Source organism: Pyrus communis, chromosome 10 (assembly GCF_041283825.1).
Source record: "Pyrus communis isolate YQ-2024b chromosome 10, ASM4128382v1, whole genome shotgun sequence".
Lineage (NCBI taxonomy): Eukaryota > Viridiplantae > Streptophyta > Magnoliopsida > Rosales > Rosaceae > Pyrus > Pyrus communis.
In genome coordinates this window covers 30,172,753-30,190,157 of record NC_142574.1, presented here as the reverse complement: position 1 = coordinate 30,190,157, position 17,405 = coordinate 30,172,753, and the positions used below count along the sequence as shown (strand labels likewise).

The 17,405-nt window shown below is 37.4% G+C and overlaps 2 protein-coding genes across 3 annotated transcripts; one reads left to right on the top strand and one right to left on the bottom strand.

Annotated features, from left to right (window-relative positions):
• Positions 1–10,713: 10,713 nt before the first annotated feature.
• On the top strand, positions 10,714–13,327 carry LOC137727755 (squamosa promoter-binding protein 1). The gene is made up of 2 exons (XM_068466573.2): positions 10,714–11,919; positions 12,869–13,327. Exons 1-2 carry the CDS (start codon positions 11,510–11,512, stop codon positions 12,990–12,992), a joined length of 534 nt encoding a protein of 177 aa, XP_068322674.2. The 5' UTR covers positions 10,714–11,509; the 3' UTR covers positions 12,993–13,327.
• Positions 13,328–13,710: 383 nt separating this feature from the next.
• Positions 13,711–16,460, bottom strand: LOC137727754 (mitochondrial arginine transporter BAC1). Of its 2 annotated transcripts, none has more exons than XM_068466572.2 (8): positions 16,064–16,460; positions 15,440–15,529; positions 15,188–15,289; positions 14,899–15,003; positions 14,726–14,824; positions 14,465–14,653; positions 14,272–14,370; positions 13,711–14,186 (listed from the first exon to the last, which is right to left on the bottom strand). In XM_068466572.2, the coding sequence occupies exons 1-8, from the start codon at positions 16,154–16,156 to the stop codon at positions 14,052–14,054; spliced, it is 912 nt and encodes a 303-aa protein (XP_068322673.2). In that variant the 5' UTR covers positions 16,157–16,460; the 3' UTR covers positions 13,711–14,051. The 2 variants fall into 2 exon arrangements, with proteins under 2 accessions (XP_068322673.2, XP_088534589.1); XM_088678463.1 differs by having other exon boundaries at positions 15,440–15,582; positions 16,064–16,345.
• Between the last annotated feature and the right edge of the window lie 945 nt (positions 16,461–17,405).

The following is a 17,405-nucleotide window of genomic DNA, read 5'->3' as shown; positions in this document are numbered from 1 at the left end:
CTAGATTGAGATCATGTATATTCTATCATCTGGTGTAAGACTTTTTTACTACAGAATTAAAGTAGCTGCTGGCATGTTAAGGCAATTTAGATCCTACAACTACAACTTGGTTAATTTAATTGCAACACCCAATTTTACTATTAACCAAAATTGAAGCCACCCACCTCATGAACAATAGTTATCCAAAACATGGATATTATCTTAATCTACTTTGGTTGGTGTTTGCTAATAGTTTTTTGGGTTTGAATTATGACAATAATGCTGGTAGCTGTAGCTCATGGACAAAGGTACTATATTGGAGGTCCACTGATAGTCCTGGTGGGTGCCCATATTGATATAGGTGGTCAATTGTAAATTAATATTCACTCTCTAATATATTGCAATGGTATATACTTATTAGTACAAGAAATCGTTTCTTGTAAAACTCGATTAAGAGTATCCTATCACGTCATGACAATTTGTATTTTGAATTTAGTTAACTTCAGTGACGGAGTTTAATAACAATAGGATCATAATTTTGGTAAAAATAAATAAAAACTTCATTGAATCATTTTGTCGAGCTTCAGGTGGGTACCCCTTGAGTTATGTTGCGTTCTTCTGAGGCCTATCGAGTGAGGTTTTTTCATCAAATGTTGTTGCACATCATAAGGTCACATACAAGAAATAGAAAAAGAATGACAAAAGAAAGAAAGAAGAAAATCTACAACCATACATACGAAGCCGCAGCTGTATATCTGGGTCGCACACAAATATATATATATATATATATATATATATATATATATATATGTAAACATATAATGGATGTATGAAGCTATTTACCTATGATCCCATACTCCGCCACTGATTAACTCTATTATGATTTCTTTCGGTGTGAGAATTGCGCTAGTCAATAACATTAACTAACCAAATTTGTTTCCTACAACAGTGTGTAGGAATTTTCATTTTATGTATCTTACATGTAAAAGTGATGTACAGTAATTAAACAAAAGAAACGTTCACACAGTTGTGAGTGTGAGGGAAAGCAAGATGACAGGAATGGAGACTGGTTTAAGTAGTCAAGGTAGGGATAGGTGGAAAGTGGGTCCCACTCACCCACACCAATTGTCACAAACCAGTGATGAGGCAGTGACCACACCCAGCAGGCCACACCCCACCCCCACCACCATCGGACAACACAAGAGATTCCAGTTTGAAAGAACATGAAAGAAACACAAAGCGCACTAAAGGCTTAAAGCTTAGAAAGAAAGAAGCCTCCTCCACCTGTTTCCATTTTAGAGAGAGAGAGAGAGAGAGGAGATTACGGGGATTAGCTGAGCATCAAATCCAAGCCAACCGTATCCATCACAGGCTGACCACCGTTGCAATCCATGCAATTTGCAGTCGACAGACAAAGATCTCACTCCCCATTTCCATCGTCTTGCAATGGATTTTCTGTCTATTTAGTTAATTGATAAAATCATTTATATGAGCACCTATTTCGATTGAGGGTATACCTCAAAAACTTAATTAGTGAAGAGACCAATATATAAGGGTTTTTTTTTTTTTTTTTTTTTTTTTTTGGTTCGAAAAAATATAAGGGCTTCGGGACTCAGAATTTTTTGAAACATATTCTAATACCATATTAGACAACCATTAAATTCAGTTAAAAACCTTATTAAAAAATGTACAACAACATGTATATATCAAGCCAACATCTCGACTTAAACCTCAAAAAAAAGTTCCATATAATTCTAGGGCATATTAACTTTGGTTGCTTCGATTTTGTGCTGTCCATACACGGAAAGGGGTGCGGATCGAATCAGTACCCTCCTTTTGGAATTTAATTTTTGATCTTGAAATATACCATACACGGAATTTATAAATACAGATAATGATGTGGAAGGAAGAATGCGAATGGAATCTTTCTAGAACTATATATATTCCATTTGGCGACTGCAGATATATATCCATCATGTACCTGCAGCTGTACTGATAATTGTGTAATGCAACGATAATGTGGCCACTTTTTTACACAGAAGTAAGAAGATTAGGTCATCCCCATCGACATGGAGTCATGGACTCGTGTGGAACAATTACAAAAAATGTTAAAAAGTCCCACATTGGTGGGGTGAAGAAAATCAAAAGGGTTTAAATAAAATTACCCTACTCTAACTAATACCAAGGTCTTTTGTGGTAAAACCCCATGCCTGACGGATTGGGCAGGTGGTAAAGGTGAGGACAATATCGGTGTCATTAGAGTGGGGCGGGCTTGGCGATCTAAAAATGCAACATGGTATCAGAGCCCAAGGTTTCGGGCCCGTGCAAGTCAATGAGCTTGTGTGCAAGCCAACGAGTTTGTCACCGATAAGGAAACAAGTCTGAACTCTTAATATAGAGCTAACCTTTGAGTTTCAATTACGGACGTGGATCCCCACGTATGAACCACTAAATGAGGTTACCCGTGAGGGGGAGACATCGGTGGGGTGAAGAAAACCAAATGGGTTTAAATAGAATTACCCTACTCTAACTAATATCAAGGTTTTTAATGGTAAAACCTCACACCTAACGGAGGGCGGGCCTGGCGATCTAAAAATCCAACATGGTATCAGAGCCCAAGGTTTCGAGCCTGTGCAAGTCAATGAGCTTGTGTGCAAGCCAACGAGTTTGTCACCGATAAGGAAACAAGTCTGAACTCTTAATATAGAGCTGACCTCTGAATTTCAATTACGGATGTGGATCTCCACGTATGAACCACTAAATGAGGTTCTAAAAATGCAACATGGTATCAGAGCCCAAGGTTTCGGGCCCGTGCAAGTCAATGAGCTTGTGTGCAAGCCAACGAGTTTGTCACCGATAAGGAAACAAGTCTGAACTCTTAATATAGAGCTGACCTTTGAGTTTCAATTACGGACGTGGATCCCCACGTATGAACCACTAAATGAGGTTACCCGTGAGGGGGAGACATCGGTGGGGTGAAGAAAACCAAATGGGTTTAAATAGAATTACCCTACTCTAACTAATATCAAGGTTTTTAATGGTAAAACCTCACACCTAACGGAGGGCGGGCCTGGCGATCTAAAAATCCAACATGGTATCAGAGCCCAAGGTTTCGAGCCTGTGCAAGTCAATGAGCTTGTGTGCAAGCCAACGAGTTTGTCACCGATAAGGAAACAAGTCCGAACTCTTAATATAGAGCTGACCTCGGAATTTCAATTACGGATGTGGATCTCCACGTATGAACCACTAAATGAGGTTACCCGTGAGGGGGAGACATCGGTGGGGTGAAGAAAACCAAATGGGTTTAAATAGAATTACCCTACTCTAACTAATATCAGGGTTTTTAATGGTAAAACCTCACACCTAACGGAGGGCGGGCCTGGCGATCTAAAAATCCAACATGGTATCAGAGCCCAAGGTTTCGGGCCTGTGCAAGTCAATGAGCTTGTGTGCAAGCCAACGAGTTTGTCACCGATAATGAAACAAGTCTGAACTCTTAATATAGAGCTGACCCTTGAATTTCAATTACGGATGTGGATCTCCACGTATGAACCACTAAATGAGGTTACTCGTGAGGGGGAGACATCGGTGGGGTGAAGAAAACCAAATGGGTTTAAATAGAATTACCCTACTCTAACTAATATCAAGGTTTTTAATGGTAAAACCTCACACCTAACAGATTGGGCAGGTGATAAAGTTGAGGACATTATCGATATTGTTAGAATAGGACGAGCCCGGCAATCTAAAAATCCAACAAGAAACACATGATGATGACCGACGACCCAGGTAGGGCCAGCTTGGGCATATTCTGCTGGGAGATCGATGACCTAATCACGTCACAATTCCATTTCCACTAACCGATAATACAGATGAGTGCCAAATTAATTAGTACTTAACTGCATGCAATTGCAGCATGTGATTCTGTTTCTATATTGTATGCCATTTAAAGGTGCAATAGTCAAACAACTCTCTCTGCTGCCTAATAAAGTGATTATGGGATGTAAAAAGTATTAAATTCCAACCAAGACGTTGGTTTCAAGCATATAATCTCATTCAGCTCGGCTTTACGCATCAATCTGTGGATTTGATCTAATCTTTTACATCACATTCCCTTATTGTTGCTTCAGTATGTGGCATTGATTTATATTATTAGAGCATTTTAATTATGAGACTTTTTTTTGGGTAAGATGATATTTTTTCTTCTAATTTATTAGGGTATGAATTCCAACTGGAATGTAAGGGGATAGATGGATTACACACTTCTAATTAAGCCAAAGTCAAGCATGTTTGATTTGGAGATTTAAACATAAAATCAATTGGTAATATGGAAAATAGTCAAACTACTCATAAACTCATGCTAGGTTCATTGTTTCTCCAATGTGTTCATACTTTCAACATGCCCCCTCATGTATGGCGAATTTTCTAGCCTAGTATATAGACACCACAAACAGGGTGATGCGGAGTACATATGGCCGTTGGGCTTTACACATGAGACAACCTGCCTTGATATCATGAAGGAAGTTGAGGTTCCACCATAAAACCAATTAGCAATATGAAGAATAATCTAACTACTTATAAGCACTTGCAACTTCCATTCTTTCTTCACATGAGATTCAAGCTGCAGAAACATGGAAAATTTTGGTCGTACTTACATGGCCTTTACTTGAAGGTCATTAGAGAATCTAATTAAATACCTTTTATTATAATGTCAACATAATTGGATGTGCCCTTATTCTTTATTTTCTAATTTGTTGAAGAGAGAGAGAGAGAGAGAGAGAGAGAGAGAGAGAGAGTCGACATGTTGCATGTATGTTGGTAGACATGGATTAGGGCAGCAATGTTGATATATGGAGGTTTCTTCTATGTGAAAATGTATTTTAGTTGATGATTATACTTTATAGTATAATGTTGGATCAAAAAATCGTTAATTAAGACCATAATGGTAATGAGAACGGTCAATCACTCATCCTCAACAAGTTGTCAACATATCATGATTTCAATGCCTTACAACATCCTTAAAACATTTCAATTTCATACATTTACTATCATTTTATTTCAATTTCATACATCCGTTAGAAAATATGTTAAGTGATGACGTGGTAAATATGGGATCCACATTTATGCTGACGTGGCTGCCAAATTTGTGCTACGTAGCAAATAATAATTTTTATGCATTTAAAATATTATAATAATTTATCCTATTATAAAAAAATATTATATATATATATATAATAAAAATAATAATAAAAAAAACCCATTTCTTCCCCGAGCCCTTCCCCTTCACCGTAACCCAAACACCCCATCTCCCCTGCAACACCCCCCACCCCCACCCAAAACCCATCTCTCTTTCCTATCAGCCCACCCCCGCCACTAACGCCAACTTCTGCCACATCCCACCTCTGACGCCTTTCACGTCCCATCAATGCTCGGTTCGACCCAACCCACAAGCCCTCATTGCGACGAGGCTCCAATCCACTTCCAGATCTCTCATTGCCTTGAGCAACGTGGAGCACTCGAGCCTGATGACCAAGCTTCCCTTGTTGCTTCGTACGAGAACGGAAGAGGCGATGGCCCAACGACGTTATCGTTGCGGTTTTGGTGGTGAAGGGAGGGGACGAAGGTCGGGGAGGTGAAGAGGGAGGAAAGGGAGAAGGTGAGGGTGGGGTGGGGGGTTGCAAGGGAGGTGAAGATAGTGGAGGAGAGGGAGGTGGGTTGGGGGGGGGGGATGGGTTTTGGGTTTGGTTTTTTTTTTTTTTTTTTTTTTTTTTCAAAATAACTTTTCTTTAATTAATTATTTTTAAATGTATATAAAAACTAATATTTGCCACGTGGCACAAAATTAGTAGCCACATGAGCTCTTAACGGATAAATTGATGGAAAATGTAATAGATGTATTATATTAAAATAAAATAGTAGGTGAGGTATGAAAGTGAAATTTTTTGAAAATATTGTATGAAGTTACAATAGATCTCAAACCTAAAGTGGTAAAGTGTACTTTACCATATATATTATTATAAGAGAATGCACATAAATTAAAGAACATCGAGGGATTTGTAAATCACATATTATCATTCCTTCATAATTTTATATATGGTTTGGTAATCTTACGTTGATATGATTACGTTGCTCTTAAACTCTTTTGTCCATTACGAACGGTACTGCTTAAGGAAAATCAACGACAAAACAAAAAAACATTTATTTTGAGTGGGTATGATTAATCAAAACTATAACAATAATAATATAAAGTTATAAACCTACATTCGTCAATTGGACTTTGGTGCTCCTTGATAAGAAATTCTAGAAATAGACGTCTCGTTTGAACTTGAAATCTCTTATTAAATTAAGAAGAGAAATTGTGAGATTCCCCTTTTTTCTTTTTTTTCTTTTTCTTTTTTAGTGTGAATATTATTTTTAACTAGGATAAGTTATTGGTGGATGTGAGCGTTTTACCAAGGCGGACGTTTTATGCATGTACCTATGCATATTGACAATATATACTAATCTGTTTTAAATTTTTTTACTAATACTTAAATGTATTAATTATCACAAGTGACCATTTACCACAGTGGTAGAAATGTGTTAAGCCATTGCATGACGGTGTGGGTTCAAACCCCGTTGGTGGTTAATCTAATATCTAATCTAACAAAATCTATCATTAAAAAAAAAAAACTGTATTAATTACCAAGCTAAGTTTATTTCCAAGCACATATTATATCTCGGTAAGTGTCATGAGCAAGCTCACGATTAGTAAAAAATGGTGTGTGGATATCACATCCCTTTTCGAATTATTTATATCCGAGAAGTTTATTACTTTTCAATCCCATATTTTTTCAATTTTTATTTTTATTTTTAATCGTGCACAAAGTGCATGGTAATTTTTCTACCGATTCCGAGTCCGAAGCATGACGGAAATATTGCTAGATTAAGAGTTCGTGGTTATTTAACCTATCCTTCAACATCAATATTATCATTATGCAACACTTGTTTTTTTGGTTACGAGACAGTTCATTTTCATGGCTGACTCCCCACAACTTGCACACATATTTGTGGCTTGACTTTGTTCAGAATGGACAAATGGCCAGTGACATCTGATTATCAGAGCCGGCTTTGAGATTTCAGGAGCACTGTGCGAAAGTGAATTGGAGGTCCTAAAAAATACTAAAATTTTTATTTTTTTATATTTTTGTTCAAAATAATAATTTTAGTTTTGAATTGAGCTTCTATAAATTCTAATAGCACAAACAAATTTAACAAATCAACAAGTGGAAAGGTGGCGTATTGTTTTTCCTTAACTATTTAGAGGGTTAGGGTTCAAATTTTCATGTTATTGCGTATATTTTTTATATTATTTTGTGGAAGCTTATGCATTTAATAAAAATATAAACTGAAAAATGATGGAGATGAGTTTTGAACCCATCCCCTAGGTCTATATAAAGAAGCAATAATTCCACTTGCGCTAAGACTCAAGTTTGTAATATTCTACACTTACTACTATATATACGTATATGCATGCAAAATTGAAAAATCGGGGGCCCTTCCGATTAGGGGGCCTTGTGCGATAGCACCACTTGCACCCCCTCAGCGCCGGTCCTGCTGATTATGATAGTGAGGGTGGTACTATAGCACTTCAAGGTGTCTCACCCTCAACCCCCCTCATTTTCTCCTCAATTAAAGAGGATATATATCATGTTTAACTAATTGTGTAAATGTGATTAGTGGATATGCATTGCATGGTGATGAGAAGTAATTATGATGAGAGAGAGGTAATTATGCCAAACATTGTCCTTAGGTGTGATTAACCCTTTCTTCAACCTTCGTGACATGCAAAGGTTGGACATTTGGTCGGGTATATATCTCCAATTAAATATTAACAAAATCACCCTTTGATTGGTATGATGCTATCATTCGTTCAACATTAAGTAAATTGAATAATAAAACTCGAATTTATAGCTTTAACTTTTCACGGAAAAAAAAAAAAAAAAAACTCAAATGATATGGTTAATATGATCAATAACAAATATTTAATAGAAAATCTCCCTCTACAAGAAGTTTATAGTTGAGTTTGGTTAAGAGCACAATCCAGGCACATGAAATTCTGAATTCAATATCCCCCTCCCACAAATTGTTTGTATAAAACACAACTCTCTTCGACAACTAGCCAAATTTTTCTCTACCTATTATTAAACTTGCAATAAATTTCAATGCATGCATAATATGCATGGATCGTTATGATCTGAGTACAAATTTTTTACCCTCAAAATAAGTGTGACCTCTCCGTGGACTGTCGAATTACTTGACAGACCACCATATAATAATTACTTGAACCCCAATCCTTCTGAGAGAAGCCACTAACCCAGCCTTATAACTAGTGGTAACTCTACAAGTGTATTCCACATTGTGTGGTCCCCGACCGCTAATTAGGTGCAAATTTGTACTGGGCCTGAAATTATTTGATAATTTGGGCCTAATTGTAAAGCAACTTTTGCCTTATATATTGAGGGCGCAATGACTACTGGTTCCAATGTCGAGCAAGTTTTGCCCAACAACAAAGGCTCAATGACTTTCGCCACCACTGGGTTGGAACTGCATGTAAGATTGTAACCCAAATAAAACTGGGCTGAGTGTAAGGCCAACCAAAATGGGTCAAGAATCTTGGATCAGCTAAGGTTTTTGTCCCTAGTGGACTAGATGGGGCCCAAATGCAACGTCATCTGTGAACATAGAAATACCTGACAACATATTATTCGTTTGAAATGTCACACTAGTGTATCGAAAGTCACGACAAAGAAGTCGCACTCAATTTCTCATGCCATGCGCATCGACAAGTCCAAAAACAAAAATCAAAGTCGGGGAAAATGATGTGATGGGATGCGTGAAGCATGGTGCATGCATTCTGTGAGTGTGTCCTTTCTTCAGAAGGCTCCTCGCCCACTAATTTATCTACTCAAACTCAATTATTTAGGTCTACATGTTTGGAGGAAATTCAAAAAACATTTCCATTCTTTCTTTCCCACTATATAAGTTTTCTACCTTTAAATTTCATATGCTAGGGCAAGCTAGCCACTTTTCAAATCCCAATTGATACGTTATCTATTTCTACGAATTTGGACACAATTAAACATGTACAGTAAGTATCGTAATTGTTAAGTATGTGCCGTCTCAGTTGGTAACCAGAAGAAGAGATCATAGTCGGTCGGTGCAAGACTCTTCCTCATTTTTTTTTTCAATTTTATGTTCACAATCAAAAGATCATTAGATTTGCATGTAGTACAATACATTAATAAACCCATCCATGCTCTATGTTGCACAAGAACCTGCTCATCGGTTGGATCGTACAGAGGGGGACCTTTTCCTATTTATAAACGACAACGTATAGTCGAGGACTGTGTGGTCCAAGCAGAAAGAGAAAGATCGACAGAAGCTGGCTAACATACATTGCTGCAAAAACCAGTGGACCTGGCTTCTCTGCCCTCCAGTTTCATACACTCTTATTCCTTTTTATTTGTGCGGTCACGGTTAAGCCACGTCAATATTTTATATCACTATTGTTTTTTGTCTTATTATCTCTATAAAAAAAATCAATATAAAATGTTGACGTGGCTTAACCGTGACCGCACAAAATAAGAGAGGTTTAGAGTGTTTGGGAACTGGAAAGGCAGAGAAGCCGCGTCCAAAACCAGTTGGCTAACACCATAAAATGTAGTGTGAAAAGAAAAGAAAGGGAAGAGGGGGCCAACAAATATGAGCGAGACTCGAAGGACACGAAATAGTAGACAATATACAATACCATATGTGTCAAAACATGATAGGGCACTCTTGCTACATCATTGGACCATATAGGGTTTCTCTTTCACTTTCACCTTCCAATAATACAATGTAAATGAAGGATTCGTCGCACTCTGTATGAAAAAGACTGTCAATATATATAGTTAAACCTAACTCTATAATATATATATATATACACACACACACATATATGACTGGCTTATAGGGTTTTAGGCTTCTAACAAAATCACAGATGTACAAATCAAATTCATTTGTACAACCATTGGGTTGTTGATTAGGTTGATCCAAGTCCAACATGTGTAGTTACCTTTTGCTCCATGATTGGATTAGACATAAACTCTATTCTATATAAAAAGGATTTAACTTCACTGTTAAAAGAATCAGCAGCCCCTCCTGCTGAAAGAATCAGTAGCCTCTTCTGTTGAGAGCCTATCATGACGCAACACGTGTCCAAATTGTGATTAAAAAAATCATAACTTGGACACATGTTCAGCCGTGATTGGCTCCCAGCAGAAAAGGCTGCTGATTCTTCAGCAGCCAAGTCTTGTTCATATGAAAATTAGATGGCGCAATAGTCACACATGCATGAACACACATTTATGTGTGCTCCAGTCCACCTCAAATTACAAAATATTCTTACGAAATAACCTAGCTCTAGCTCACCCCTAGCCTCCTCGTCTCTCACAATAAATTTTTAATTGTGAAAGGAACACAAGTAGTACGTGTTTTAATAGAAGTTGTGGGAAATTTTATTTTTTAAGTTATTAACTTTTTAGCACACATATCCCATCATTTGTATAATGACACGTGATGTAACATCCCGTGTACCAATCACACTGAAAAATCGCTCGTCTCTCACCTAGATGCCTCAGTCAACCCCAAATTTAGTTACCTAATTCGTGCCTGTGGCTACCTTATATAATTAGTAATTAGGGGATCGTTTGGAATGAGAAGAAGCATATAAGAGCACATCTAACCCATAGCTTTTAGCTTAGGGTAGAAGAAGATCGAGCCCTAAGTTGCAAAGAAAAGCTTTCTTATGCACCCAAGCAAGAACCAACCTAAGCTAGTTGGAGCCCAAGGCTAGTTGTGAGGCCAAATTAGCCCTAGATCTTGCCCAAGACTTCTTAAGAGGGCAGTTTAGGACAATATTGGGAGCCAATGAAAACGAGCCACCTAACACTTTTTAGCCTCTAGCCTCTCTCATCGTTAGAACAAGGAAATTTGAAATGATAGATTTCATGAATGGTGTCAGTTTGGGAGGCTAGATTTTATCTTTAGCCCATGACCCTTGCCCTTACCATTAGACATGCTCTATAAGTGGTGCTTCTCCATAAAATTACCCAAAGTGATTTTCCAAATGAAATTATGGCGAAACACCTCTAAAAGAGCATTAAGGGTGAAAATTGAGGTTAGGTTGAGAGAAAAAAGTTAATTAGTGGTCATGAGCTTGAATTTTGGTTGTGTTGTTGTAGTGTTAACATCAGATATGTAGATGATGTGTTGTTGTAGTAAATAAAATTTGGCTATAATCTAGGCTTTAGAGCTACCATTCACTATTACACTTGTGCTCACAAGGGAACAAAATGGAACTTGTGGTCCTCACACACACATACTTCTCTTCCTTTTTCTACACCTTTGCTGTATGAATCTATGATCAATGTTTTCATTTTAGTCTACTTCTCCTTTGACTATTCCGTCACTTCTCCTCTTATTTCTTGCCTTCTCTCTTCGTCTGAAAAATATGGATTCAGGCAGAGCTCATGGAAAGAGGACCATGTCGAAATACGAGGTGGAGGAGGAGGAGGAAGAGGAGGAGGAGGAAGAGGAAGAGGAGGAGGAGGAGGAGGAGGAGGAGGAGGAGGAAGAAAGTAGGAGTAGGAGACCATCAATTGTGTATGGTGAGGATGAGGGGAGAACAAGAGTGATGATGGTGAATAGTACTGCTGCTACTCCTACAGGGGGAAGATCTGGTACAGGAGGGTCTACGGCAGGGCCTACGGCAGGGCCATGTTGTCAGGTAGATAATTGCACTGCTGACTTGAGTGATCTAAAGCAATACTACCGCCGCCACAAGGTCTGTGATGTTCATGCCAAGGCTTCGTCGATAGTTGTGGGTGGATTCCGGCAGCGTTTTTGCCAGCAATGTAGCAGGTAACAATTTTAGAACCATCTTTTTCAACTACCATGGTTTTGTGAATTTCACTTCTTGCTTTATGTTCTATCTTATATTGGTTAATGTTATCAAATTTTGCGTTTTAATTAGGTATTGTTATCGGTACTCTAAAAATGTCTTCGTGCACTCTTTGTATAAATTTTTTCTCATGTTTTTGAAAATTAGAGTACAAAAGGACCTTTTCAGATTTGCCAATAACAACTCTATTTCTTAAACATTCAGACAACCTTCAAATTCTCTCTCTCTTAAATTTCATCTATATGAGTTCTTCTCTCATGTGGATGCTTATTTATCAAGCCAAAAAAAAAAAAAAAAAAAAAAAAACACTATTCTACAGAAAGCTCTTTTGCAGTGAAATGTAGGGTTTGATGATAAGTCTTCCGTTTTTCCAAACCCTAAAAGTCTTTTCAAAACAAAGGGTTCCCAAATAGCTTATAGTTTGGTTAACCAAAAAGGTAAGAGTTGATGTGTAGTAGGTCACAGAATCAGTATGAATTAAACTTGTCAAATGGCGTTAAGGAGGGGGAACAGCAACAACCCCACACCTTCAATTTCATGCCATTTCTTATATATGGAGATAATCTAAAAGGCTTTCTTAACTGTTGCCTAATTACTATTCATGTAGACATATAATTTCTATTAATTTCATGAACCATTAAATTTATATATAGAACTGCATAACTTATATATATACACACATATACGTATTTTTCTATAGTGCGTTTAACTGTATTTTTTTTTAAAGTGAATATGTCATCGATATTATTGATATTGTTGATAGTGTGACTTTATAGTTTATTTACAGACAATAACATTGTCGATACGTCGCTGATAAACTTCACTGCAGTTTTAGAAAGGTGCATTTAATTGCACTTTAAAAAGCACACTCATGACTCGAATAATGAATGAATGGTGGTGCATCGACAGGTTTCATAGCCTGTCAGAGTTTGATGACAGTAAAAGGAGTTGTCGCAGGCGATTAGCTGGACACAATGAGCGGCGTCGGAAAACTACATCTGAATACCATGGACATGGAGGCACGTCTAATTAAGTAATTAGATATATATAATCCTTTCACGTAGATGCCTGTTTCCACTTATGCTCACTCTCTTCTGTCAACCCTCAGCCTTGATCATGCACCAGTGAACTCTCTCTCTCTCTCTCTCTCTCTCTCTCTCTCTCTCTCTCTCTCTCTCTCTCTCTTTTAGTTGTATGTGTTCGAGGAAGAATTGCTTGCATTGATCTGTAACCAAACAAATATGCATAGCTTCTTTGCTAGCACAACTTCCATCCTTAATGTTTGTTGTTCATTTCTTGGCTGTAATTTGAAACAAACCTACATTGTTTGATCTGTTCAGTTGGTGATGATGATTCTTGTTTTCTTCACATGCTTTAATATATCAGTATTTCAACTGTTCAGCATGCATTATCATGATATCTTTTTCCAAGCTCTCACTCTTAAACTAGTGTTCATTTATATGTTATGGATGATGGAAAAGTAAAATGAACTGTCACACTGTTAAGTAATGTTACCAATTTAATTATATTATAACGTGTACATTATTTGTTGATGCTAGTATAGCCACAAATATGAACCCATCATTCACTCGTAATAGAACGTAAACCTGTAAATTTTGGGTGTGATGGGTCGGGAGGGTTATCGAATTTACTATTTGACATAGCAATGTTCGGACCTTCTTTCGCTCAATCCTTCAAAAAATTGTAAAAGCAAACACAGAAAAAAAGCAACCAAAACAGAGGCAGACGAATTTTAGTACCAGAAAATGGATTCATTACGGGTTCGGCAGCAATCTCTTGGATGCTTTGTTTCTATTTCATCTCAGTTGACAGAAACTACAATCAAATATGTGAAATCCGTCGATACAAACTTTTCCGCAATCGGTACAATTGGAAAGGATCCAACAAAACAATCTCACAACAATCACCAAACATTTTCTTGTAGAAAAATGTTAAGCACTCCTTAATTCAAAAAAAAGTGCACAGTACATCCTAGGAGTTCATCCGGGTGAAAGAATTTTCTCTGGCTAAATGTGCTTCAGGAATTGCCAAATAGGTTAGAAACATTTGGTTGTTGTAGAGAAGAGAATCCTTAGTCGCGCTTGATGCCTAATAGTTTTATGGCCACCTCCCAGGTGACGATTGCGGCTGCATTAGCAGGAAAAGCCCGAACAATAGTAGGACCCAAGCCAATATAGCATCCTTTCAATCCAGCCCTTCTGTAAATCTACAGAGGAGAAAAGAAAAGGCTCGTTTGAGTCCATTTAGATATTGGGGGCTGGGGGTGGGGGGAAAGAGGGAGGTGTTCTTACCGAGCTCAGGATATAAAATGGATTTCTCGAAGAATTCTTATCTTGAGTCGTCTGAATTATGGTTTTTGCCACATCCAAGGGTAGAACAGCCAACCAAAACTGGAAGTAGGGAATGAAGAAAATGAGAATTTAAAATAGTGGAATTAAATGTGAACATGCGTACTAGAGAAGGACAAATTGTGAAGATACATACAGCTATACCACCAAGGCCTCCACTAGCAATCCCAACTCCCACGTCAATCAAGTTTCTGTGGTCGGGTGAAGCAGACCTCAGTTGCAAATGCATGAAATAGCGGACATACTCATAAACGCTGAAAAAGACTGAATTCCCAATACCTTCTCTTAGCAATGTTGTAAAACCTCCTCGAAAAATTCCTCTGACCTGAAAAGCATTCCATCAGCTACAAAGATCATCAAAAAATTATGCTGGCCAGAAAGCACAGTATTTTCTCACCCCATCATTTTTCACAGTTGTAAGGGCACAATCAAGAGGACTGCCATATCTTCTGGACATTGGAACCACAGAGTCTGTGCCTTGAATTTGCATCCTACACTGGAAAAGCTCAGTGTAATAAGCATACTGCAAAAAGCAACTGTACAATATGAAAACCCTCCAATTCCGCTTACCTTCACAAGCTCCGACGGGCATAATATAAAACTGATGACTACTCCACTATAAGCTGCAGATGGAATTATGACCTGGGGCTGTGGCCCTACACCTTGTGCACTTCCCTTCAAGTGTCATTAGGATTAATAAGAATACCACATTAGAACCATATGACAGATACACAATATCTTTATAGAAATCATATCGATAAAGTCATTAAACTGGTTCATAATCTTGCATCTAACAGAGGCCATTATCCAGATCATTGCAAATAGCAACAAAGTTTATCCACTTGGTTTCTGTTCAAACCTGCAGTGACTGTTTCATCTGGGAATACATGCCGAAAAGGAGTGAACTCTCAAAAGCCATTCCCACGAAAGATGATGTTGCCCCCCTGTAAAGTCCTTTAATCTGTCAAGGACCCAACATCAGTCAGCTCAACTGGAAAGGATAATGCGAAAGTTCAAATTCTATAACATCAGCACCCTTTCCAAAAGAGAAAAAAACAACGCTAGATCGTTACGTTAGAGATAACTAACAAGTGAAAGTTCAGAATCATACCCCTTCAGTCCTTAGTATCCTTGCAGTACAATGCAAACTATTCCTGTACGTAATCCCTTGTGCTGAAGTGTTGTGTTTTTGCATCTTTACCTAATTCAATAAGTATTCCACGCATAAGAAATTCGATTTCAAGACGACCATAGCTGAAGGCACAATTTTACAAATAAGAGAAATGATTCAATTTTCATCCATTCTCACAGTATACAAAAGATAATCTTCAACGTAAACAATATCCTAAAAGCACCATCTACGGTGACGATGATTAATCGAAAGATTACAGCTTGGGCCATGGTAAGTTTAACAAAATATTAAGCTAATAAGAAAACAGGCCAACAATGTATATCTACCAAAAGTAAAATTAAGCTCTGTAAGTTGCTACTAAAACCAAGTTTAGTATATCATCAAAATTTTGTTTTTTCACTAATATCAAACCAATCCAACATTTTCAGTCAAAATTTGAATTACCCAGATTCCCAAAATTAAACTTTGGCATTGTTCATCGATTTTACTTCCAAATTCTATCAAATTACAATTGAAATGAAATTAAACGCAATGCCCATTAAAGTAAACCTCACCATCTTTAAACCCACTGAAAGTTAACAAAATCAAACAATGTGATTTTACCTTGACGGTGTCAAAGGGATGGCCGATTCCAACGGTGGCCACGCCGGCAATCAAGCCTGCCAAGTACTCCTTGTAACCGGAACTATCCGCCATCTCCCTCTCTCTCTCTCTCTCTCTCTCTCTCTCTCTCTCTCTCTCTGCGAATTGCCTTGCGTTATTTCTGGGATTTTATCATGGTGTCCTTGTCCGTAATACTCTTTGACTGTGGAGTTTTGGTGAAACAGCTAAGACCTGAGAGACGAGAGGCAAGTGTCTGGTTCAGTATTCATGACCGCCGCATACAGTCGTGCGTTTAGTTTGGTGAGTGCGATGTGACTTTCAGACCCACTGTCACAAAAGATAACATCTTTACCTCTATTTGTTCTTGCTGGATAATCCTCTTAGCGATTCAAAAATTGCATAAAATGTGCACGAATCATTCTATATACTTAACTGTGTCGTTTGGTATTATGTTTAGTGATATTTTTTTACTTAGAAGAAATGAAACATTTTATGTTTAAATTTCGTGGATTGCGAATTCGTAACTTATTTATTCATCCATTGTATGTGTGTGTGTGTGTGTATATATATATCTATCTATTTGAATTTCTCATCATGATTTTAAGAGGAAATTGTAGCAATTGTCCCTCAACCGTAACCGAATTGGAGCTATGATTCTGTCAACTAAAAATATGTGATCATTAGTTCTTAACTCATCAAAACGTGTAGCTATGGTCATTTTCGTCAACTTCGTCAAAGTTTTCGTTAAAATAAGTCACATAATCAAGGGGCGAATATATGGAAAATCAAAATGAAAAAATTGTAGCAATGATCCTCAATTTTAACTAAATTAGAGCAATGACTCTTAATTTTAACTCAATTGCAGAAATGGTCCCTCAACTGTAACCTAATCGTATGAATAATCATTTCATCAGAACTATTTTGATGGAGTTAACAAAAACGACCAAAGTTGCACGGTTTGATGAATTCAGGAACCAATAATTACAAATTTTTAGTTGAAGACTAATGCTCCAATTGAGTTAAAGTTAAATGATGATTGCTAGTAAAATTTCCATATTTGAATTCGGAAAGAATATTGAATTTAACATTTCACATGTAAAATTATAAGTAAACTGGTAAAAACATATACTATTATACTCGCAAATAAATTTAAAAAATTATGAACTTAAAAGCAGCTCGAACTTTAGACATTATCCTTCCCTCCATGAAGCATACTGTTAAATAATCCATCAATAAATGAATTTTCTACTCCAACAAACGACCTCAATTCCTTAATATTCTGCCAGGAACACTCGCAGACAGTAGCCTCGTAAATCAGAGGTGGGCTGCCTGCAGGCAACGA

Bases quoted from the DNA above. Each gene is read 5' to 3' on its own strand.
- LOC137727755 (XM_068466573.2), top strand. From the start codon at position 11,510: ATGGATTCAGGCAGAGCTCATGGAAAGAGGACCATGTCGAAATACGAG. The intron at 11,920-12,868 runs GTAACAATTTTA...GTGCATCGACAG, and splicing joins TTTTGCCAGCAATGTAGCAG to GTTTCATAGCCTGTCAGAGT.
- LOC137727754 (XM_068466572.2), bottom strand. From the start codon at position 16,156: ATGGCGGATAGTTCCGGTTACAAGGAGTACTTGGCAGGCTTGATTGCC. The intron at 14,654-14,725 runs GTGAGAAAATAC...AATGCTTTTCAG, and splicing joins CAACTGTGAAAAATGATGGG to GTCAGAGGAATTTTTCGAGG. The intron at 14,371-14,464 runs GTATGTATCTTC...CCCTACTTCCAG, and splicing joins GAGGCCTTGGTGGTATAGCT to TTTTGGTTGGCTGTTCTACC.